This window comes from Semicossyphus pulcher, unplaced genomic scaffold (assembly GCF_022749685.1).
Source record: "Semicossyphus pulcher isolate SPU_LCO1_2020_fin unplaced genomic scaffold, fSemPul1.0.p SCAF_2, whole genome shotgun sequence".
Lineage (NCBI taxonomy): Eukaryota > Metazoa > Chordata > Actinopteri > Labriformes > Labridae > Semicossyphus > Semicossyphus pulcher.
The window spans coordinates 23,319,609-23,343,565 of NW_027211693.1; the positions used below are offsets into that span (position 1 = coordinate 23,319,609).

The 23,957-nt window shown below is 43.0% G+C and overlaps 3 protein-coding genes across 4 annotated transcripts; 2 read left to right on the forward strand and 1 right to left on the reverse strand.

Moving 5' to 3' along the window:
• The first annotated feature begins 481 nt into the window (after window positions 1-481).
• znf185 (zinc finger protein 185 with LIM domain) lies at window positions 482-15,183 on the forward strand. 2 transcript variants are annotated; one of them, XM_069669761.1, is made up of 34 exons: window positions 482-592; window positions 1,471-1,533; window positions 1,821-1,935; window positions 2,023-2,130; window positions 2,220-2,246; window positions 2,419-2,484; window positions 2,568-2,615; window positions 2,705-2,776; window positions 2,871-2,951; window positions 3,105-3,161; window positions 3,265-3,387; window positions 3,473-4,357; window positions 5,341-5,406; window positions 5,536-5,607; window positions 5,868-5,942; window positions 6,156-6,230; window positions 6,439-6,519; window positions 6,836-6,895; window positions 7,041-7,094; window positions 7,343-7,405; window positions 7,897-7,947; window positions 8,055-8,099; window positions 8,310-8,357; window positions 9,261-9,326; window positions 9,453-9,524; window positions 9,642-9,704; window positions 9,991-10,113; window positions 10,373-10,420; window positions 10,707-10,742; window positions 11,939-12,010; window positions 12,107-12,181; window positions 12,261-12,326; window positions 13,795-13,894; window positions 14,616-15,183. In XM_069669761.1, the coding sequence occupies exons 2-34, from the start codon at window positions 1,524-1,526 to the stop codon at window positions 14,715-14,717; spliced, it is 3,105 nt and encodes a 1,034-aa protein (XP_069525862.1). In that variant the 5' UTR covers window positions 482-592; window positions 1,471-1,523; the 3' UTR covers window positions 14,718-15,183. The 2 variants fall into 2 exon arrangements, with proteins under 2 accessions (XP_069525862.1, XP_069525863.1); XM_069669762.1 differs by having other exon boundaries at window positions 1,475-1,533.
• Window positions 15,063-18,495, reverse strand: fut11 (fucosyltransferase 11 (alpha (1,3) fucosyltransferase)). Its single transcript, XM_069669763.1, has 5 exons — window positions 18,417-18,495; window positions 17,792-18,130; window positions 17,304-17,684; window positions 16,348-16,970; window positions 15,063-16,215 (listed from the first exon to the last, which is right to left on the reverse strand). The coding sequence occupies exons 1-5, from the start codon at window positions 18,417-18,419 to the stop codon at window positions 16,065-16,067; spliced, it is 1,497 nt and encodes a 498-aa protein (XP_069525864.1). The 5' UTR covers window positions 18,420-18,495; the 3' UTR covers window positions 15,063-16,064.
• A 927-nt stretch (window positions 18,496-19,422) lies between these two features.
• rab9b (RAB9B, member RAS oncogene family) lies at window positions 19,423-23,622 on the forward strand. The gene is made up of 2 exons (XM_069669809.1): window positions 19,423-19,478; window positions 20,441-23,622. Exon 2 carries the CDS (start codon window positions 20,498-20,500, stop codon window positions 21,107-21,109), a length of 612 nt encoding a protein of 203 aa, XP_069525910.1. The 5' UTR covers window positions 19,423-19,478; window positions 20,441-20,497; the 3' UTR covers window positions 21,110-23,622.
• The last annotated feature ends 335 nt before the right edge of the window (window positions 23,623-23,957 follow it).

A 23,957-nucleotide genomic window follows, 5' to 3' on the forward strand; every position in this document is an offset into this window, starting at 1 on the left:
CCATTTAAACAACCATAGACACAGTTCACACAATTCAATACAGTTTATTTTTCAGTGTTAAGATGTTTTTTTATGACTTTTATTGTGGAACACTGTTTGTCTGTGTTATCTCAGTTCAGTTGTGTGTGTTGTTCTTGATCTCATTTTAATGGCGCGTGTGCATGTGTGTGTGTGTGTGCTTCCTGGCTTTTCCTACCCAGTGAGCATGAGAGCAGCGTTCCCACAGGACATGTTGCTGTGACTCTTCTCATTTATGTATGTGCCCCTCTCCCCTCCTGCTCCTCTCCTCTTTTCAGGATTGATTGTCAGCCACCTGCCCGACAGGTACGTGCTTGCATAAATGTAGTAAACAAAAAATGAGTTCTTAGCAACCTCTATCACGCACACACACATATGGGTAGACAAACACTTACGGCTCCACCCCACATGCACCTTTCATGACTGGCTCGGCTTGTTGGAGTTTACGCCCGTACCTGTTCTTTAGCGCAGACACCTGTCAGGTAGAGAAGGACTTTCCCTCCGCTCACACCGGCCGCACAAGAAGGGACACAAGAGGTTGGACATTGCTCTGCTGGGTGAAAATTAAAAGCAGGTACGTACTCTGTGTTATTTACAACATGATGATCAAGTTATCTGGTTAGATTTCGTATCAGGGGCTTTACTTATAAGAACAGGGGAAGTAAAAGTAATCATTAATGCTCTGTAAATAGTTTACAGTGTTAACGTGTGATAGTCAGTCATTGCCCTCTCATTTTTCTGTGTGTTTCTCTAACATGAGACTTGCCTGTCCTGCTCCACGCTTACCTTAACTGTTACTGCTCTTCATCAATCATTTATCTCGTGTGGACGGATGGTAAACCTTGAATAAATATACTTTCTGAGCGCTCAGTGTATTTGCTATGTCACTTAAATGGAGGACAAATTCCTCAAGAGAAATTGAGTGCTTTAGACAAAGTGGATTCACAGCCCCGGGAGTTTTATAAGTTATATTTGCATTCTGAGTTTGGCAGTACTCCACAACTTTGCATAAGCCGTAGTCTGCGCCTACTTTCAGATAAGGGAACACTCGTCGATGTTTCATTAGTCATTTCTTCTTCGTCTGTAGTTCCTTCAGGGAAGTGGGCTCGCCTCTGAGCGGTTAGGTTTTCACAATAAATTACTGAGCGGGTATGTGTGAAAGGAATTAATATTCAGCCGTCACATGAATCATTCTGTGTAATTATATTTTCTATCCAAACAAAAAAAGATCGTATTCGAGTATCTGGGTGTCCATTCATATTTAGGCAACAGCAGTGTATTTTGGAAAGTGGTAGGACAGGATGAGCTGCATGTCTGAAGGATGAGACTGAGGAATGCTTTACACAGCACATGTTCCTTGTTGGGAGGGAGAATCACGTGGAGTCTGTGGTAACAAATTGCTGTAAACTGAACTTCTTCTTTTAACTCTGTGTTTTCTTGTTTCTCTTTTAGCCAGGCGGTCAAGAAAACTGAGCAAAGAAGAGACAGAAACCTCCTGAACAAGCATGTCTAAAGGTAAGTCTTTGACTGATCTGATCTGAATGTGCGATGACGTGTTTCCTCCGATGAAAGCAGAGGGCATCCGAGGGCGTGTCTCCGCGCAGACTGATGACTCTGTAAATTCTGATCTTCTGACACTGTCCTCATTTTAATGGAAAAAAACAAGCGGTGTGTGTCGGCCCAAAGGGGACTGAATATCATGGGTGCAATCAAGCAGACTGTGATTAAAGATGTCATTAAAAGGCAGCCCACAGTGTGTGTTATACTTCAGATGTTGTGTGCTTGTGTTTGTTTCTCATAAGGGGACAAAGCAGCTGTGTTTCGTACCACCAAGGTGCGTCACAAGCTGAAGGATGATGGCAGCTGGTTGCAGCGCCGCAGTCAACCCGAGGCTGAAAATGAGGAGGTGAAACCATGGTAAATCACATGCTTTCACATACATCCACCCTTAACCATCACGCTGTCACTTGAATGGATAAAACTAAGTTCTTTGTATCCATGCAGGATGGCAGAGGTTAGAGCGGGCCGTGTAAACGGAGCTCCTATTGAGACCAGTCCAGTTTCATCACCAACAAAACCAACGCCGCCCCCAACCAAGCCTGAGACTGAAAGGTAAACATCTAATGTAAAAGTTATCCAGCGTTACAAATCTCTCTCTCAACATGACTGTGCTGATAATGAGTCTCTGTTCTGACCCCTAGAGCACCAACATCAGGATTCATGATCAGGTTAGTTGCATTTTATAACCCAATGTGGACACAGATAGCTAATAAGAATGTAGAAGTCGAGTTATTTGAGTGCTGAAAAATTAAAACACATAGAGCATTCTTGTGATTGAACTTTAGATAATAGTGATGGAAGGTAATGTTTATTTACTCAAGCTTCTTGTTTGTTTTTCAGAGGCATTTTCAAGCCACTAGACAAGCCAGATCCACCAGCAAAGCCACCTGCAACTAACGGCACAGCGTAAGAGCTTCTCTTACTCAATAACTTTAAAAACTTTACTTCTCCTGTTACAACGTTCATGTTTTCTGGGGTTTTTTTTGCAGTGGAACAACGCAATTCACTAAAAAACCTTCAGAGAGCTACAAGAAAATGTGAGCGCACACAGATCAGATTTGTATGAAACTCCTGGCAGCTGAATGTGTTTTTATATACAGTGTCTGTTCGCTCTGCTGTTCCCCAGAGCCCCCTACACTTTGAGGCCTGCTGTGGAGAACCAGGAGAGCCAGCTAAGCACTGAGGAGCAGGAGAAACGGTGAGGCTCCTTTCAGGAGAAGAACGCCATTCAATTTGAACTCACATGCCCGGAGAAGAGATTACATTAACATCATAATGATTCATTTTCGCAGGACGGAGGCAGCCAGCAATGTTCTGAAGAAGTCTGCGGGCAGGCAGCGGTCTTATGTGCTTTCTGCTGCTAAGAAATATGAGTATGTCACTCTACTAATGCTAATCCGAACACTCTTTCTGACATTTTTAAGTCATAAAAGATATATTTGAAAACTTACAAAACATTGAGAAGTCTGTTGGATATTAAATGGTGAGTGTTTTTATTAAAGCTGTGATTTAAAAAAACCCTGCAGGTCTAAAGCAGAAGACCCCGAACCAGTCAACAGCACTCTGGCCTTCGTGGCTAAAAGGTAAATGCTCCCTCTGATATTTCTGAACCTAAAGCCAAAAGAAAAGCCTGGCAGTCCACGTGTGTGATCAAATGTTACTCCTTGCCTTGCGACAAATATGCAGGGTGGAGATTACAGATGATGAAGAGAGTCCTGCGACTCCAGCGCCTGCCAGCTCTCCGCCCCCCTCCCCTGCTGCCCCCATCACATCTGCTGCCTCCAAACCTCTGCCCAAACCGCGGACACCGTAAGTCCTGCACCGTGTCTCTTTTTTCTTTGCAACAAGCGACTCCTCATCCTTAAAGTGAATTCATTAAATGTGTGATCTACAGAGTGGACACCAGCGTTAAGAAGCCTGTTGATGTCACTGTTAAGAAGCCGGTGGCACCAAAGGAGAAACCTGCCCCAGTGCCCGCCAAAGAAGACCCCGCTCCAGTGTCTGTCCCAGAAAAAGACCCATTTGAAGGCATGAAACCAGGGTGCACCAAGGTGGCCACCCCTCTCCCTGAACTCATCCCTCAGGTTGTTGAAGCAGTCCGTACAGACCCCAAACCTGAGGATTCAAACATTTCTGGGAAAGTTGACAAACCTCTGGTTGACCTCGCCCCGGTGTTGCCAACCCCACTGTCACCCACTCCTGCATCCCCCCCTGCAGTCCCACTTTTACCCACTCCTGCATCCCCCCCTGCAGTCCCACTTTTACCCACTCCTGCATCCCCCCCTGCAGTCCCACTGTCACCCACTCCTGTATCCCTCCCTGCAGTCCCACTTTTACCCACTCCTGCATCCCCCCCTGCAGTCCCACTGTCACCCACTCCTGCATCCCCTCCTGCAGTCCCACTGTCACCCACTCCTGTATCCCTCCCTGCAGTCCCACTTTCACCCACTCCAGCATCCCCTGCCCCGCCTACAGCTGTCCTGCTTTCACCAACTCCAGTGTCCCCTACCCTGCCTTCTGCAGTCCCACTTACACCCACTCCTGCAGTCCCTCTTTCACCCACTCCAGCATCCCCTGCCCTGCCTCCAGCAGTCCCACTTACACCCACTCCAGTGTCTCCTACCCCGGCTCCAGCAGTCCCAAAATCACCTCCTCCAGTGACACCTACCCCTGTGTCACGTGTCCCACTTTCACCCCGTCCGGTCTCTGCTGTAAAAGAGATCGCAGCGAAGACAGAACCAGAACCAGAGCCTAAACCAGAACCATCTCCAAAGCCACGGTAAGATTTCTACAAACTCAGATTATATACATATTGTAGCAAACTGTCAGTTGTGGAAAGTAATATTGTACTGATTTTAGACGCCTGTTCGTTCCTTGAGTATTACGATAATGATCTCCTTATACTTACACAATTTCAGAATAAAAGGGTGTTATTTTTCCCCCCTCAAAGTTTACATCTAACAACTTTAGTTACTAGGATACAAGGTCACCTTAAAGTGGTGATGTCGAAGAGAAGTGTGCTCCCGTAATTACCTTAATCGCCATAAGGTGGTAAATACTGTATGGCAATTAAGGGTAGTTGCGGGAGCACACTTCCCAGATATCCAAACAGTGTAGCATGTGTGACGTCCACGGTTGTCTCCAGTTGTAACTCTTGATTTTCCTCGCTGACTGTTTGCCTTCATCTGAGCGTCCAATTTGTTTCTTTGGATGTTCACTTATTGTTGAAGTTGTATCTGTAGTCATCGATCTTTTCTTTGTTTGTTCAGCCATAGTAGATTACTGTTTACTCGCAACACTTGAAAAAAGCAGCCGCTTAGCTCCGCCTACCCTCTCTGGCAGACCAACCTCTGCTGGGTGACGGAAAACGCGTCACTAACTGGGCGCTGCTTGTGATTTTTTTCACTTAAGTCAACACAGACACCTTTCAGGCTTTCATCAGGCTTTCATCAGTGGGCCATAGCCTCAATCACCATTGTGTTACCTCATTTGGTGATAGATAGTGACTTAACAGACATTTATTTAAATGAAAACCTTGTGAATCATGTAAATATCAGTGTGATAATGGGCCTCAAAGTAACATCACATTAAATATTTGTTATAAAAGATTAGATATCATAAACCTTAAGTCAAGCTTTAAATGTGCTTTGAAATGTTTTTTTCTTTCTGTATGTCTGTGGTTTGTTTGCTCTCATTCTTTCACATGCATGATTGAAAGCTGCTCTGGAATGTCATGTGTTTGCTCTCCATCTATTTTCACAGCTCCGGTGTTGACACTCTCAGCGCCTTGTCCGACACCCTCATTTCTTTCAGCCCAAGTTCAACCAGGTATTGGAAAGCAGAAAAAGATAAATGCAGCTTAAGTAAATTTATAGGAATGAAATGAAATATTACCATGTTATTGCCTGCAGCCTCAACAACAGGCCATCAGATAATTAAAGTTGATTTCCTCTCCAGCTTGAAGGATGACGAGCCAGAGCTGGCAGAGAAAGAAGGAGGCTCAGCGGACAGTCACACCGCAGAGGACGGGTATGAAACCAACAACTTCCTCACTCATGTCAGAGCAGGGTTGGCAGGAGAACAGATAGTGGCTGACTGCCACTGTGTTCGCTTCAAAGTAACCACCTAATTATACCCACATCTCAACTTCAGGTGCCTGAAACTTCCTCACACTAGAGGGTGTCCAGAATTAGACTTGATGAGATGTGGTACCTGAAAATGAGATGTAGAGAGAGAGTATGTAAAGAGGTAAAGGTGGTCTGATATTTTTCTTCTCTTGCTGTCTGCAGGGATGAAGAGGAGCCAACTCCGGAGACGAGCGACTGTATACCAATGACTGACGACCTTCTGGCTCTCACTGACGGGTTAGTTATAAACACACTCTTACCCTTCTTCTCTCATTAGATACGCTATGAATTTTACCCACAAGGTGGCACTGTTGCACTTCTAATAATCTCCTCCTCCCCTCTACCTCAGTTGCCCTGTTCTTGTTCTGAAAGCTCCCCTGAATCCTAAATCCCTTTTTGTTTAACACATTCTCCCCCCTTCCTCTTCCTCTCGTCCTTCCTCCTCCGCAGTCCCGAGGAGTCAGCAGAGCCTGTTCCCCTCAGCCCGGGAAGCTGGAGTCAGTTTCTGCTTACCGGACTAGACAGGTATAAGAGGAGCTCTTTCCCACCCAAGCCTGCAAATACAGAGTTAGGCAAAGAGTTATCCTTTCATCAGTGGAAAATCAATAACTCCCTTGTCAGTAGCAGGCAGAGGCTTTGCCTTAACTCACCTTGCCAGGGTTGGACAAACATTTTCAAGGGAGCTGGCACACAACCCTTCCTGCGTTTGACTTTTTGTGCTTGATGTTTGCAGTGAGTCAAACCCAGCAGAGACCAGTGGCACCTTGGATCTCCTGGACAATGAAGTCAAAGTGCGCAACAAAGAGGAACGCAGGTGAGACAGAGACACGCCTACAGTCCCTTCCTCTTTTTGTATCATCCTCACATGAAGGGGCCAAGCATCCCCGCAATGTAGGATCTTTAATAAATCCCATCCCGCCTCAAGTTTGATCCATAAATCAGGACTCCCCCACTTCCAGGATTCTATTTTAACCCCTGCGTCTTTACAGATAGAAACAGAGTCGCCCTTTCCTGAATTGACCGAGTAACACTTTGAAACAGAAAGCCTCGTCTTATCTGCGACGCGACTGGAAATAGAAGAGAATGTTCTGTACTGATTAGTATTGCGGCTTTGTTTTTGTCTCCGCCAGCCTCAGCACGCAGCCAGAGGAGGAGAAACCGACAGATGAGACAGCCAAAGAAACACAAAGGTAGAGGGAGATGACAGGCTGCTCTTAAACAATTATCTATCTACGCAGAGCTGTTCCTGCTTAGAAATGCCTTCTATTCAGATATGCCTTGTAATGATTTATACTAACTCTGCCTGCAACTGTGCTGTGTCTCTCTGCCCGCCAGCTCCACAGAGACAGTCACTGTAACCACCAAAACTGTGATCATTACTGACAAAAGGTATCAGAACACACACACACACACACACACACACACACACACACACACACAGAAGCAGTCTGTTCTGTACTCAGATGGTTTTCATGCCCGTTAAATAGTTCAGTGTGTTTCAAGCTTTTCTAATGGACTGCTGTTTTAAATAGTTTATGAGAAGAGCCACACTAACCTTTATTTGCCCTCTTTTTTTCTTCCCATCATGCCATTCATCCGCACCACCCTCCCTACTTCTCTTCTCTGCCTCTGTGCAGCGAAGAGGACAGTGCAGATCCCTGGAGCTCACAAGTGAAAACAACCACAGTCACTAAATCAAGGTAGTTTATCTTCTGCAACATCACATACAGGCCCGTGCTTAGAGATGTCTGTGCGTAAGTGCATTTAAAATCCATGCAACTGTAACTAAAGAAGAGGTGATACTCACTGATACTGAGTGAAAAAAATGACATGCTTAAAAGAATTTTGTATTGAATTGTAAGATGGATTCTTATTTCCTCTAAGATTTTGTTGCAAATTTGATCATATACATTAACTTTAGATTAAATTCAGTTGTATTATTAAGTATAAACTGGAATCAAGGTTCATTTTAGGGAACAATGACATGAGCAGCAGAGTCGTCTTTCCATTTGTCAAAGACATCCACATTCTGACTTTGATTGAGTTTGGCCCCGGGTCCCTCTGTGTTTCTGTTTACCATTCAAACTGCATTAAATCTTTCCATTATGAGTCAATGTGATCAGAATTCCTCTGACACAAGATGGGCCATGCTGACAATTGAGAGTGAAATCAGTGTGAAATTGTTTTTCAGCTCGGCTGATCCGTTTGATCCATATCCGATAGGGACCACATCCCCTAACAGGTAATCATATTGGTTTGGAGCTGTGACTGTTTTCCAGCCTGCCAGATAGCATCTCGGCATGCATAATGCAGCAGATTCTGATTATGAGCCTCTTTCCTCCATTGCAGCTCCTCTGACCTGCTCAAGCCCCTCGCAGATATTCCCATCAACAGGTACTGGAATGATAATTCAAACTCCCCCTTCTCTATACTGTAACCTCTGTTTGTAGCACAATTACTCTCATGTTACTGTATGATATCATTGTTACTACAACTGCTTCACTTTGTCATGATTAGCATAATCAGCAGCTGATTAGTGAGACACACTGAGCGCTGTGCCAACATGTTATTGTTACACTGATGCTGATTTCATATTTGTTGCAGTGCTTCAAACACGTCCAATGAGAACAAAGATCCAAGTCCAGAAACACCGTAAGTTGTTAAAGCTCCTGGGAGGAGTTTTTTGCTGGCTACAGCACAGACTGAAATTAATTCTGATTACTCTGTATGAGCCACAAAAGCAAACAGACCACCAGATTAATTATTTCTATATAGTTATTTTTAATGCCTGAAACTGCTGGCGGGGGGTTGGTGTCAGACGAAGTGATTAACTGCACGCTGCCTTTGTTTACATTTTGCAGGGCAAACATTTAAAGTGAGTGATACATATGACTGCTGAAGAAAGCAGGATGAGATGTTTAGTTAAAAACCACCTCTTAAGCATGTACAGGACAAAATCAGCAAAGAGATAAGAGGCACGGCTTTGTCCACAGGGGGCGCCAAAATCAACACAAACCAAAAGTTCCTCACAGGAGCTTTAATAATTAAGAAAACTAGGACTGCAACTAGCAATTATTTTAATTGTCAATGAATAATCCATTCTTCTTGGGTTGATTTATCTATTGTTTAGCCTATAATATGTCTAAGAACAGCTATTTCAAGTGCTAGTTTTACTGGCCACCAGTCCAAAACAAAATATATTAAAATCATGATAAAATAAAACGAGAAAAAGCAGAAATGTTTTATGTTTGAGAAGCTGAAACCAAGACCTCTTTGGTATTTGTGCTTGATTAAATCACTGATTTGTTAACCTATTAACAGAATTCCTATTACGCAGCAATCTGAGTAGAATTGTCTTTATATGTGGTGTGAAAGTGGCATGTCCCCTGTGTGCTCCCAAGTATGTTTTGGGCGGTTAAGCCCTTATTAGAGTGATGACAGGAAAAAAGGGGAGAGAGAGTGAGAGAGAGCCACATTACAGTTCATGGTCAGACCCCCAGGCAACCCTTTTTTCTTAAATCCTAACCTTATTTTTTTCCTGTCTTTGTTCGACAGTATGAGCAGAGATGCACTGGAAGCCCTTTCAGATGACGTTATCCCGATCGACACTGACGCTACAAGGTATTAAACCGAGTCTAAAGTGGATAATTATGTTGAAATATGAATATATAATCGAGAGATGGAGGGGAGAACACGTTACCGTCGTCTGATGCTCAACCTGTCATAACTTCTCCATCGTCCCTCCAGCCTCAGCACCCGCCGCTCATGGGCACGCACATGGGACAGCAGCACGACCCGGCAGACTTACACAGAAGACAGGTGAGGACACACTTAGATCCACTCTTACACTTCCAACGCAATGCAGTCCACCACCTTCATCTATACATGCACCCATCCACGTGTGCTAAAAGCCTTTCAATGTATGTCCCCTCTCAGCCGAGAAGCTAAACCGGGAGGCCAAGCTGAAGATCAAAACACAATAGTCACGTTCGAGAGAAAGTAAGTCATCCTTTTATTAAAAGCTCCGTGTGCGTTTCTGCTCCTTTTATCCCCATAACCTCCTTCCCTTTCACTACGCTGGAGAAACGAGGCTTTTGCTGCATATACTCAGTGAGCCAGAAAAACATTGTGCACTGGTGCTCACAGAAATAGGTCAGATATATATTTGTTACAACTTTTACCCACAACTGGGGTAAGCAGATCCCCTCCCAGCTTCTTTTTTTAACAATATACAGAGAACTTGTTTTCCTCTCTTGCCACAATGTCATGTTTTGTTTGTCTCAAGGTCCAAGGAGAATGACTCCCCATGGGACAGATGGACGTCACCCACTGTCTATAATATCACCACAGAGGATGACGAGGAGGAAGAGGAGGAGGAGGAGGAGGAGGAGGAGGAGGAGGAGGAAAGGTATCTCCACTGTGGCTGGGCTCATTAAATGCACATTAAACCACTTTATTTTTCCTTATTTTCGAAGCATGTGATTATAGCACCTTTATATTCACTGCCTGTCAACCATTTAATTGAAAGCAAGCTAAATCTGCGATCCTCGCAGCTCAGACTGAGCATAATCAACTTCCTCTAAACTTGTATATTTACTTTAATACTGTCACTCCTTCGCCTGCTCTGCCAGACTCATTATAATGCAGGGATGTCCTCTGTTTTGCAGCCCCGAGGATACACAGACACAGACAGTCACAACCATCACCACTATCAGGTTGGGAAAACATTTGAATTTCATAAAACGAGCGGGAGGGAAATGTAGGTTAATGTTCACAATTCCAATACATGGGAGGAGGGCTCAGATTGCTGAATGTTGTCGTACAATAGAAACTAGAGCACACCTGGTCAATAAATCCCGACCCCTCTGGTGATTTGAGTCAGAAAGATCAGCTTCATACGCTTATAAAAGCTGCAAAAATCTTGTTCACTGGCTAGCATCCAGCTTATTGACCGCTACAGCCTACAGTAAAAAGTCTAATACTGCTCGCCTTGCCTTCCAGGGAGAAGTACAGCGAGCCGGAGCCTGCTATGGATCGGTAAGTTTATGATCTTGTTAACGTCACACACAGCATAATGCAAGAATACCTTCTCCAGAGTGTTATTTTCGACTATTTGGTCTGTTGATTTTCTTACCTTTGTAAAGAAAAACTCCATTTAACCCGAGATATTTGTCCTCTATGAGTGTGTGCATTTTTTTAGCAAGGCCGTGGTAGTGCCTGGAAATTAAATTGACGTGTTATTCTTTGAGTTGAGTACATATTTAACTTAATCAAATGTATTTAAAATCAAACACACACTGATAAATACAGACAGTGTTGCCTTTTTTGCAGTTGCACCTACCACTTTTTCTTTTGCCTCTATGTTTGTAACAATGACTGTATATGTAGATGGACAACGCATCTCCGTCTGCTCTCATTGTACGGAATTGATGCCCCCTGAGGCGCTGTAGCCACTTCCGCTAACCAAAACACACACTTGACTAAACTGAAAAACCAGAAGGATCCCGCACGTCGGTGTATTTAACAGCAGAACAGCTTCTTGTGTTGGTCTGATGTTAACATTCACAGATATGTACACTTCACTGGCTGTAGTGATTGTTTTAGTTACAAGTCTCCTCTTGTCGTTCCTCCTGTACTCTGCTAATCCAAAACAGATCTGCTTGATTTTTTATAGTCTGACTCATGTCCCACCTGTTAACGTGGAGGAGGCAGGCTTTATGACCTATACTGCAGCCAGTCAACAGGGGGCGCTCGGAATGTTTTGTCTTCACTTTTAGAGCGCTGTCATGCCGTCCATCTTTTAATACAGTCTGTGGTTTGTAACATAAAAGTGTAAGATAGAGGATGAGAGATTTAGGCCAAACCCTAACAGAACACAGCTGCTGAGTCTGAAGTTACCTGACACTCCTCTATGACGCCTGTTTAGACAGACTCCTGCCTCAACTCTATTACTGCAATCAAATGACAAGATCTGCTCTCCCATTGTCTTTCAATCTGCCCTCATTTTCCTCCCACTAATTATCAGTCTCCAGATGTCAGATTAATGATGTGTATTAGAGATGTCCTTTTGTCAAATCACAGCCTGTTAAACAGCATGCCATTAGCAAGCGATGGCAGAGAATGATTATCTCCTGAGTTACATTTGACAGATATAGAGCCGTCTTTGTAACCCATCACACCGCTGTCGCTGGTGAGTGAGAGATGAGACTAACGCTGCTGCTCTCTGTCTCCAGTTATGACACCTATTCCAGGACTGTGATAGAAGAAGACCGGCGTGTCCAAACACCCGAACCTGAGAGCAAAAAGTGAGTGATGTGACACGGTAGACGTTTAAATTAAAGCGACAGCTAATTTGACAACGCATATTTAATCACTCTTTCCTTTGTCTGCCTTGGCCTAAGGGGGTTTGTTTATGTGAAGGAGTATGTCAATGCAACAGAGCTGTCCCTGCATAATGCCAGAGACACACCGGATGGGTAAGACCAATACATTATTCACACAATCAAATAACGGTATTGACGCATGATGGCCTGCTAACTGTTTATTTCCTCACAGTGAGTCAGATTATTTGACATCAAGAGCTGCAAATTACTCGTACAGCAGCCCCTCCTCTTACTCAAGGTGAGTGACATACAGTTCTCGAGCTGTAACCCTATGCCCTTTGTCCAGGCACGTGCACAGATAGGACCCAAAGCGGGCTTGAGCCCCTGCCATTGTGCCCCCAGAGTTGAAAAGTGCCCTAATTCTATCCAATCTAAAGACGGAAATGTGAAGTAGAGATATATGCCTTATCGATTTAGGAAGTACTCCCGATTCCTCACCCCACCACCTCCCAAATTGATTTTGTATCACTCAGTCAGTTCAAACTTTTCAACATGTTTTGACATGCCATAAAAGCTCACATCACGCCCCACCTCGTTCGGTTACAGTGAATGATATCACTCAGGTAGGCACTGTTTTAATTATGAAATCAACCAAAACAACACTTTTATGTTATCCATTAAAGAAAAACAATTAAGTAGGTCAGTAGGACTTGGCTGTAATTTCCTCATTATTAGCCTCTGTATTCTGTACGTGCTAGCAATCAAGCTAGTCTAATTTTCATTGCTTGAGCCCCTGCCCCCAAAAATGTCTGTGCACGGCCCTGCCTTTGTCCCTTCACCCTTCAACTGCATTCAGTCCTTTATGTCTAAAACTAACTGCTTTCACTGAAAACACTGAACTGATATTAGAACTGACATTTGACATCTTTCAATGCTTCCACTTCAACCAACACATCAAATCCTTTCCTCAGATCAACAAAAAAACAAATTCTGTAACCTCCAATGCTCATTAACAGTTTAATTACTTTCAGTGCCTACAGTTCAGCCGACAATTCCCATCATACCTTTAAGTATAAAAACATGAAGTATCAGTAACTTCTTTCAGCATTCTTCCAGCATTAATTCCATTTATTTTAGCTCATAACTTGACATTCAAAATCCTTTCAGCAATTTCTAGATACTTCAACTTCACTCAGCTCTCACACGTTAACTGACACTTCAGCTTCATTCAGTTTATAAACCGAAACTCAAGGTCGAATCTCTTTCTGCGCTTTCATTTCAACCGCTTTCAAAATGTGTGTTGTGAATGCACCTTCACCTTATTTTCAGGACTTTAATGCTTTAAAAAGTTTCTACGCTAAATTTTTGCATTTCTCCAGATGTATTTTTTAAAAGACTTTGCTTGTTTCCATAGTGGAACAAACATACTTATCATGGTCATCAGATACTCAGCAGCCCGTCCACTTCCTTCTAGTAGCCTAACATACAACTCCCTAAACCTGTTTCAGCCTGAGCCCATTCCTCCTGCCTTGTTATCTCCAGTTCTAACGAAACCAGTGCAAGCAGCAGGGCAGAAATTCCACCAAGCCTGCTCATTAGGTGGCTAAGTGAGGACATCAAAGGATTATTTACACTTATTAGGTTTCCCTTTGCACAGCACAGAAAGGATCACAGGTTCTTTTACCAGACAGAGCTGCAGTTGCACGAGAGCTGCAGCTCGAGTCGGTGGCCAAACTAACTTGTCTCACTCGCTGTGCCCCCCCCAGTGTATCATCCACCTGTAACTACTGCGGAGAGCTGGTCGGCAATGATGCCAAGATCTCCATCGAGCACCTCAATATCAACTGCCACCCTGCCTGCTTCAAGGTAACTATCCATCTGTCTGCTCAGCTCTGATCAAGATACTACTGGTATCAATGAGGCTATAAATCGTTGCATGTATTCACTTCCTAGAAGGGACTTGAAAAGCATAGTTTTGTTACCTTTAAAAATAAGTTCTGACTTATCTATACATATGTGTATGAACACAAAGTGTAGCCTCAGCAGGCTTTGGAGCGCTGGCCAATCAGAAGAAAGTGGGCTTGTAGGGGCGGGGTTTCCTAAAGGGACAGAGCTGACTGACTCATTTCAGTCAGAGGCTGTATGAGGCCTGCGCAGAGCACCAGTGTGAGAACTGTAAATTATGCTAAGCTAGTCCACAGGTATCACAGAGTGACTTTTTTTATAGCCGTCAGCCTCTTGAGTCTTGTTGTCCTGTTTCTTTACAGATAAAACAAAGAAGATAAAACGTGTTGTTTAGTTAGCTTTAAGGATGCTGGTGGGCAGATGTAGCTAATAGCAATTTCTGTCTTTATGCTAAGCTAAGCATCAGGAAGGTGGTATCAATCTGGGAAAAACAGTCAATAAGCGTATTTCTAAGAAAGTGAAAGTATTGATTTAATAATTGACTTACATTTGCTTCCTAATGATTGTTTTTGTGTATTATGAATAATTAATTAGCATGACAGTATTTCAACGATAAAAACTGGGACCGTCACTGCATTTTCTCATAATCACATTTTCTAACAACTTTCTTCCTGTTTTCCAGTGCGGTGTCTGTAGCAAGCCAATGGGAGACCTTCTCTTCAGTATGTTCCTACACGGTGGGAAAGTCCACTGCGAGAGCTGCTACTCCAATGCCCTTGACTGATTATCAAAGCTCTTCAGCAGCCTCTTATCCTCGTCCTCTTCCCTTCATGTTCATTTGCATATAAAGTGAGAACTCGTCAGTCACAAACTTTTGACTGTGTTCGGTTTGAACTTAGGAACCATGAGGCTCAGGGTGATCAAAGACGCTGGTGTAGTGGACAATATGATTACTTAATGTTGACTCTTACATTAGGTGAAATTTCTAACTTCTCAAACACATTATTCAAGCTTGTGTTTAGCTATTCTTCCTGCTGGTGAAAGCTGTATCTGCCTCCGTACACTATGAAGGATGTGTCTGTGAAACATGATGTACTACATATAAACGGACTAATACTGGAATGTGGGGTTCACTATTATGATTTAGCAGCATTAGTTATGCAAGACAATGAATGTTACAAAATGTTTACTTCTTTTGCTCTTCTTGATACAAAATAGTGTGTTACCTTTGTATGACTCTTTGTTAAGAAAATAAACAGATTTATAAAATCCTGGTATACACGTGATTCAAAGGCAGAGTGTCAGTAGAAACACAATAGCTGTCATGGAGTCTTACGCAGCAACATGTTATAAAAAAGTATAATAAAAAGGTTATTGCACATGAACATGATCAGCATGTAACAGAAAAACACTGATGGGCAATATTATAAAGTGTCAGCCACAGAAATTCATTACATGAGCAGTTCCTGAGCGCTACTTAACGAACACAGTGGAGATTTCCCATAGGGACGTGTGCTTATCTTTACATTTGTCTGTCCCCTCTCCTTGGTGGAATAATATTTTCCTTGCATAGTCACTTAAGAAAGCTGTTTACATAAATGCGACTTTAGCTAATAACCATTAGCGACCCGCAGAGTAACTGTAAAGAAGCTAATGTAGCTCGCTGGCTACTGTCTTGATGGTCTTCACACACAGTTAGGCAGCGCTCCCTTGGTGCAGAGGACAAGTGTTTGGCTCAGTCCCAGTCCAATGAAAAGCTGCCTCCCATGAGAATGTGCCTCTGTGGAACAACTGCACTGCATGCAGTTAATGTTAACAATGCAAAGCAGAGTGCGGACAATGATGGCCTCTCAGTTATCGCAATAAAACCACTTGAAAATATTAGCATATAGCGCTCTTAAACATAATATTCCCATTAGTGGACTCGTGGTAAAGGACACTATCATGTCAGATGAGTACAAAATGAAAATCTGTTAGAGTGTAACTAAATGGCTCGTAAGGGTAAAAGGGGTTTTGGCACAGGGGCAGAAGTCATTTCTGCTTCAGTCCCCTCATTTAAACAGAGGGGGGTGCATAATATGGGACACCCTCGTAATCCTGGACGTGCTCCATCCTCTGTTTGTTGCCTGTGTCAGTGTTTTCCTCTGGCTCTGCTCATTGCAATGTTTTGGATGTGCTTCCACAGCAGCGAAGGGTCCGACTCGTTATGTCTTATCAGGGACTCCAGCCCCTCTGCTTGGTCCAGGCTCTGCCAGTAATCCTGCGGCCATATTTGCAACCATCTGCAGACAGATATACAAACAGATTAGGCTCAAGACCGAAGATGTTTTAATTAGACCATTAAAATAGACTGATTTCCCTCCCCTCAGGACGTTGTTATTCAAATTAAAGGGAACAATTTAAGACAAACTCACCCGTCATCTGCAGGTACGTCTTGGATATCTCCATACCCCGGGCCGGGCAGGGGGCACCCCATGTGAGAGTTGTTGGCCATTTTCGGCTCAGGAGGTTTGTTCTTCGTAGGTGCTTTCCTATGTGCTCGTTCTGCTGCCATTCGTGCATTCTCCTGGTTACACACGTAGCATTCAAATCCATTCAGGTAGTTAGGCTTACTCATGTCGTTAACTCCCCACTCTCGGGTCTCTAAAGCCTCCAGCAAACGAATGTTAGTAATGCTTTTGGGGTTTTTGAACTCTAAATATTTAGCATATTCATCATCATTCTCATCAAGACGTTTAATGAATTCACCAAGAGCTTTCGGTGAGGGGAAGTTATCGATGATGACAGCAGAGTGGTCGTTGGGCATCCAGTCTGACACCACGGAGGAGCCTCGATAGACGGGTACGCAGCCCTGATGGAGAGGCCGCCACAGCTTCTCCGTCATGTAATCTGGGCAGAGGCCGTTCTCCAGTGCCAGGTGAAACTTGTAACGGGCGACAAAGTTCATGAAGCTGCGATCTTCTCCCGTAGCTGTGGCTGTGTCTTCCAGATGTTCAGGTAGAGCTTTGTTGTTTAAGCATTTCCCATAAGAATCCACCTACACAGAGGAAGGAAAGTGGTTGGGGTTAAATTGGGTTTAAGTTAGCAGAGACGACAAAAAATGTAAGTATTTTTTTGGTACAGGAAGACGGGAAAAACTGGAAAATTTTCAAAAGTATATATTTGAGAAAAAATGTCAAAGTATAAAAAAATAAATGTATGCTCCGTTACCTTTTTCTATATAAAAAAATTATTTCAATCAAAGAGATGTATACAGCAATGCTACAGCCTGTGGATTGGCGACTATAATTCATTCACAATAATTGGAAACGTGTAGCTCACAAAGCACGCAACTTTTAAATGGCCCTGAAAGAACATCTCTTCCCTGTACCTGAATGTACTTCATGAGCTCCTGGACGTATCTGTTTCTGTCTGATGGCACATCGCAGTGAGACTGCATGTAGAGCACAGGAGCCAGGCCCTCCCTCCTCAGTCGGTTCTTCTCCTCAAGTGACACAGCCACAGGCTGCAGCAGGTAGTCCAGAGAGGGCAGCCACTGCAGCGTCAGAGGATAGTCTGACTCCCTGCGAAATGTGGCCGTGTAGTTGAACAGCCTGATTCCTGGTCCGTGGGACAGGAAGTAGTTATTCATGGGTGACTCTTCATGGAACAGTGCCCAGGTCTGGTGCCGGAGACGGGGGAGCGGCGCCTCATATGCCCTGAAGTCTGTTCCATAAAAGATGATGGATGCTGTCCGTTTGTACAGCTGGACCTTTCAAGAGCAAACTCAAGATTACTGGCAGAACAACTTCAGACCCTAATGATTATAAATGTTAGCATCTTCATTTTATCTCCATGAAGGTTAAATGTCTGTGGTACCTTGCGGTTGCTTGTGACCAGGCAGGAGGACGTGGCGCAGTCGATGCGTTCAGTGTCACCAGGAAAATGTGGGAACAGTCCTCCGCTCCACCAGAGGAGAATTGGCAGCTCTTTGTTGCTGCGGCGGTCAGTGTTGCCAGGTCCTGTGTATGAGCTGATGGAGGCAAACTCCATCTCTGATAGAGCACTCTGGGGCTGAAAGGCTGCTCGGTCCACTGCATCCAAGGCCTCCAGGGGAAGCTGCTCGTCTGGAAAGGAGGCAAAGGAGACCCAGACCCAGCACAGGACACCAAAAAGCCCCAGACACACACAGGGCACCAGCCTGCCCCTTCCTGCCATCTGCGAGTTTGAAAAGACAGACAAAACATTTTATAAAGATGCATTACTCAAATACAAGTAGGTCAACATTCAAAAGGACAAACCAATTAGTCTTCTTTTCACTCTAATGTTGGCGTGTTTCTCCAGATTTGCAAATAAAGATAAGTCCTGTTTTGGTGCTCATAAATTTAATTATATAATGCCGTTATTTCTAACTTCGTTATTTGCCCCCACAATTAAACATTTCAGTCATACGTGTGAGTTTCTTAGCATGCACCACTATCGACACATTTACTCTGTTTCTTACCATTGACACTGCAGCAAACACATGAAGGTGTGTTTTTCTTGATTCTTCAAACAGAAAATACACCGCTTGCTCCGTACGAAGTGATTTACAGGACTTGAATAAGCAAGATGCTGTGTAGTCAAGAGCAAACGGTCCTGTGTGAATAATAACAGCTGGATTCTTCTTCTACGTGTCTGTTTTTCTTCTTCTTCTCTGGTTCGCAAACCAACCTAAGATGTGCACCGCCACCTACAGGCACGGAATGCATATCTGCTAAACGTCTGTAAACAATGCAACACGTTTGTTCAAAGTCCAGCTTTGGCTTATCCTACGCTTAATTTTTTTGTCGCAAAACATTTTATAAAAGCGCAGCGAAGAACATAATCAAAGCATATACAAAAACAAAGCTTTTAAGCGTTTATTGCAATATTTAATGCAATTTGTTCGATTGAGTTATGTAAAAAGAAATCGCGTTATTTTGTTTTTACAGGTGCAATGACTAAAAGGAAATGTTTGTTAGTTCTACCTTTTAGTCCTAAAATGTTAAAATGTATGTCTTGGTATTTTCAGTCTTGTACCTTTAATATTTTCAAACTATTTTTGCTGGCTATAAATTTGGATCTGAAGTTTTCCTCTTCTTTAAAAATGGAAAGATATCTTAAGTATTAGTACAGAAATATTACGTATCAAACGCAAATGTACTTGTAGAGCCCCTGTAAATGTTTAACCTTTTTTATATATTAAATAATTGAATTGTATTTTCCACTACATCTACATTACTGTTGGGAATTTTAAGAAATACCCTAACAGCTTCAGATCTTATAAATTCATCATGTTTTGAATAGCCTTTTGAATGTTTAACTGCAAAGTGAACAATAACTACTATCAACTCAAAATGTCCTTTAGTAAATTCGTACAATCTCCACATTTTGTTATCACTTATTGGACGGACTTTAGGACCTCGGTCTGTTGGGTGGTGTGCACGTGCAGCCCCTTGGTTGGGGCGCGCACGTCACGACACTCAATCTCAGTCAGATGTAGGGGAGCAGGGCAGACCACGCAATATAAACTATAAGGAACAGGGTGAGTTATAAATAATGTTCTTTCTATTTACTTAATATGCATGCACCTATAGATGTATTACCTATTTGAAACATTTGTTATTTTGTACCTTATAATGCTTTTTAAAACTGTTTAGAGTCGCTGATGCACTGGGGCTAACGGTTAGCCTGTCCAGGATGGAATGTCAACAAGCCGTCACACTAGCCGGCTAGCTTGTTGGCTGAGAGCCCTGCTAAGCCGCTACATAGCATATACATAAACTGTCCGTTATACTGAAGCTTTTTTTGGAAGTCTGTTACCTGTTTCGGTTCCTTGTTTACTTCTCCACTTCACTTCATGAACAGTTTCGCAGAGACCACCGACAAAGCAGTTACAGTAGAATTGTAGCCTCCAGTCACAGTTGACAACAAGCTGGTGCATGTCTGTGGTCTGCGCAGGTGCAGTGGTCGCTTTCAGGGCAGCTCATGATCCTCGCCCCTGTTGTTGTGGCGCAACTGCTATACTTCACCTCCAACTAATGACATAAAAGCTTATGTTGTGTCAGTGTTATTTTTTTATAATAACGTGCATGCCCTACGCCATGGCCTGAAAGCAGAGCATATATCATGAGTCAGTGTTAGTGTGTTGTGTTGTAAACAAAAAGGCTGTTGTCAGCGAACCCAGAGCTTCATCCAGAGACCTTTGGCAGACATCTCGGTCCTTCACCCCGTCATTGTGTCCCTATAACTAGTTAAACATTAAAAATCTCTCATTGTTTTCATCTAGTGTCACAAAGCTTTATTTGAGGTTGAATATAAATTTAGTTAAAACTGAAAGCTTTTTATTAAGTTATCTAGCCTGAATTGTCATCAAAGTCAACCCCCACTAAGTGAGATGTTTTGTCAGAAGTCCGTAAATTCAGTTTTCTGTTGCCCAATGGTGATTTGCATTTCCCTGCAATGATTATGCAGTGAGTATCAGTTTGTGTTCCTTCCTCTTTCTAGGTTAAATTTACCCTGTTCTGCCACCTGGTGAGGAGGCCTTGCTGGGTGGGAGGAAATATGATGAGCGGTAAGAGCCTGCTGCTGAAGGTGATCCTGCTGGGGGACGGTGGAGTGGGCAAGTCCTCTCTTATGAACCGCTACGTCACAGACCGATTCGACTCCCAGTCCTTTCACACCATAGGCGTAGAGTTCCTGAACCGGGACCTGGAGGTAGACGGACGCCTGGTCACTCTTCAGATCTGGGACACAGCTGGTCAGGAGCGCTTTAAGTCCCTGCGCACGCCCTTCTACCGAGGCGCAGACTGCTGCCTGCTCACATTTGCTGTGAACGACCTGCAGAGCTTCCAGAACCTCGGCTGCTGGAAGAAGGAGTTCATGTTTTACTCGGACGTTAAAGACCCTGAGCGGTTCCCTTTTGTGGTGCTGGGCAATAAGGTCGACATGGAGCAGAGGGAGGTAGGGGCGGAGGAAGCGAAGGCGTGGTGTGAAGAGAACGGCTGCTGCCCTTACTTTGAGACCAGTGCAAAAGATGACACTAATGTCACAGCTGCATTCGAGGCAGCTGTGAGGGAAGTTCTGGCAGCTGAGGACCAAATCGACCATGCACTGCTGAGCAGTACTATCGATCTACATGGCAACCGCAAAACTTCTCGTACATCGTGCTGCTGATTAGTCAGGGGTGAATCCGTCTCGTCTTAAACTCTCTCTGGCTTACACTTGCACACGGCAGTTTTCAGGGCCAGATATTGTTTATGGTACACATGCTGTAGGTACAAGGTTTGAACACAGTGTCACCTCAAGATAATGTGGATAAGATACAGCTGCTCTGAGGAGGGTCATGTCAAGGATACAGCTGGTATCTAGATTGTTGAATGATTGCTCTTACCAAGGTACAGGCACACTGTAACAGGCACTCTCATCCTCTGTACTCCGTCTGCTTTAATCGTGTTGCACAAAAACATTTGTACCCAGCTTCAGCTTTGTCTGCCTTTGCTGGAGTTGTATCAAATAGTGTTTTCCGAGCTTTTATTTGATAAGAATAATTTAAAGTTTAGTTTACACAGTGGATAAGAGGATTTAACAATCCTCCCTTGAATAGCACACTTAACATTTTGGCACAGCAACCTGCAGTTGGTCTTGTAGCTGCTAAACAGTCTGACCATGAACTGATTTTCCCAGGTTTTAGAAGGACTTTGAATACAACATCACATTTTCTTGTTATCAGATCTTTGAGCAGAAGTGGAGAGTTAATGTATTTTCTGGACCCAGAGGGTGTCTGTGAGTGACAGCATTACCAATCCAGGCAGATTGGAAGCTCGGGAACTCCCAGCATCAGTATAATCACCAATATGTTTGAGGTACGAGGAAGTTAAAAGGGAGATGTTTGTCTGTGATAGGAAGGGAATTATGAGCTTTATTTTGCTGCTTTGACTGTAAGCATTTGGTACGAGCCGTTGTGCTGCTCTTACTAATTAGTTGTATCTATTCCCACTGCACTGCTGTGTAGCTGGAGGTGTCAGGTATACGATTCAGGCATTATCTGATGATATTTCCCATGATTTATGCCAATGTTTACTAAGTTTAAAATAATACTGCTTTTGCTACTCTTGTCTATAATAGCACATTTCACATTTATTTTCTTAAGTGTGATTTTTACATTAGTGCTCCAGCGTTTGATCAAGGGCTGATTAAAGTCTGATGTAAGAAGGAGGTTTTAATTATTATAATTAACAATAATTGTCATAATAACGACATGTTTGTAGACTTGTTGACTGTGTAGCAGGCCTTAACATTCCAGTCCTTTTACTTTTGCCATTTCTGAAGGTCTCCTCTGCTTTACTGATATATTACATGCCCCTTGTGCTGTCAGCCTGGTCAGTCTAGTTCTCAGCTGAATATGAAATAGCCTGAGCACAAGGAGGCGGCTGTTTAGACTACTAATGTGTGCATTGTGCATCACCTCTCCTCTCCATTTATACAGTATTCAATGAAACTGAAGTATTCTGACAACCTAACAGTGTTCACTTGTTTTCAGCTGGGTGGTACTTTTATATTAATTACATTAAAAATAATACAATGTTTTACTGTTATCAGCCAGGGGGCATTGTTGTTGGCCTGAACGGTTTGAGAAAATAATGACTGAAAAACACTTTAAACTAAGTTGAACATTTTTTAATATTATTCACATCAGTTTTTTTTTATTGCTGCTTGACCGGTATTTTATTTTATATTTATTTAAACATCCGTACCTGTTGCATAAATTACATATTATAATTTCTGAATGCACAAAGTTGCTATGGTTCAAATCGTAGTCTGTGTTTCCACACCCTATTTCTGTTACGTTGGAGGTTTAGTGTACTCGCTAAGCCTGAGAACACATCATTTGCCTTTCAAGTAAAAGTTAGCATCCTGTCTCATTGTGCGTGTAAACTAAAGGTGACAGGAGCTTCACTGTGAACGTTAACCAAATCCAGTCAGGTACTGTCATATGAACTCTTCTTTGATTTAATATAGGCTTCTAATAAATAGATTACGGTACGTTTTTTTTTTTACACGTGTCGGGTACTGGTACTTACTGGGTATGAGAGAATCTACATGAACTGTGAACTGACAAATAAAGCTGGTATTCTACAGTAATTCAAAATAAAAATGAGGGCTTTAGTCGGTTATTTGTCAGTGTTAATAATTAATTTCTTACTGTACCATTTTAGTTTATCCTGTTCAGATAATGTAGCCTACCAGTGTTTACCTGAAACCAAACTTACCTGATAATCAGCAGGTACTTAAAGCAGGTAGCATAACCCTACAGTATGTTGCTTTCATGATGCTGTCTAATAATCACTGCACCCAGTCTGTCAGTGTTTTTAATGTTGCTGTGGTATTTATGAATGTAAAAACACATTTCTTTGGGCTGTCCATATTAACGGCTTATGTACATCGCAAAGGGCATTGATTTTATAATAATGTATAAAACGACTCTGAACGTCTGTTTCACTCTCAGCGCTCGACCCCGTGAGTGTGATTGAAGCTGTGTGAAAGTTAGACTGTTCATCTTGATTATGTGCTGATCTAATGGACAACTTCCCTTAATCCTCTCTTTGCACTACGGAGGATGAGACCGGGTGTGCCAACATGCTGGCAAAGTGGTTAATACTCTCCAGTGCTTGGCTACGAATAAAACATGCAACATACCAAATGGAGACTCTTATCTTGTCTGTGGTCTCTGTGCTCATGCTTTGAAAACTCATGAAAGTGTGTACCTTTAAAATGACTTTAATTGTTGGCTTAATTTTGAAAAGCTCTTACACTATTTTTAAAACTAAAATAGGTCACTCAAACTAATCAGTACACTTCAGCTCTCCACTTTTCCCTGTGTTTGTGGTGTTGAAATTAAGCACAGCTCTAATCCCGAGCAAAATCCCAAAATGCAAAACTCTTAAAAAAAAATCACACAAGACCTTGAACATCCTTGAATGACCAAGTATGTGTGGGAACCCGAGAGACAGTGAGCACTGTT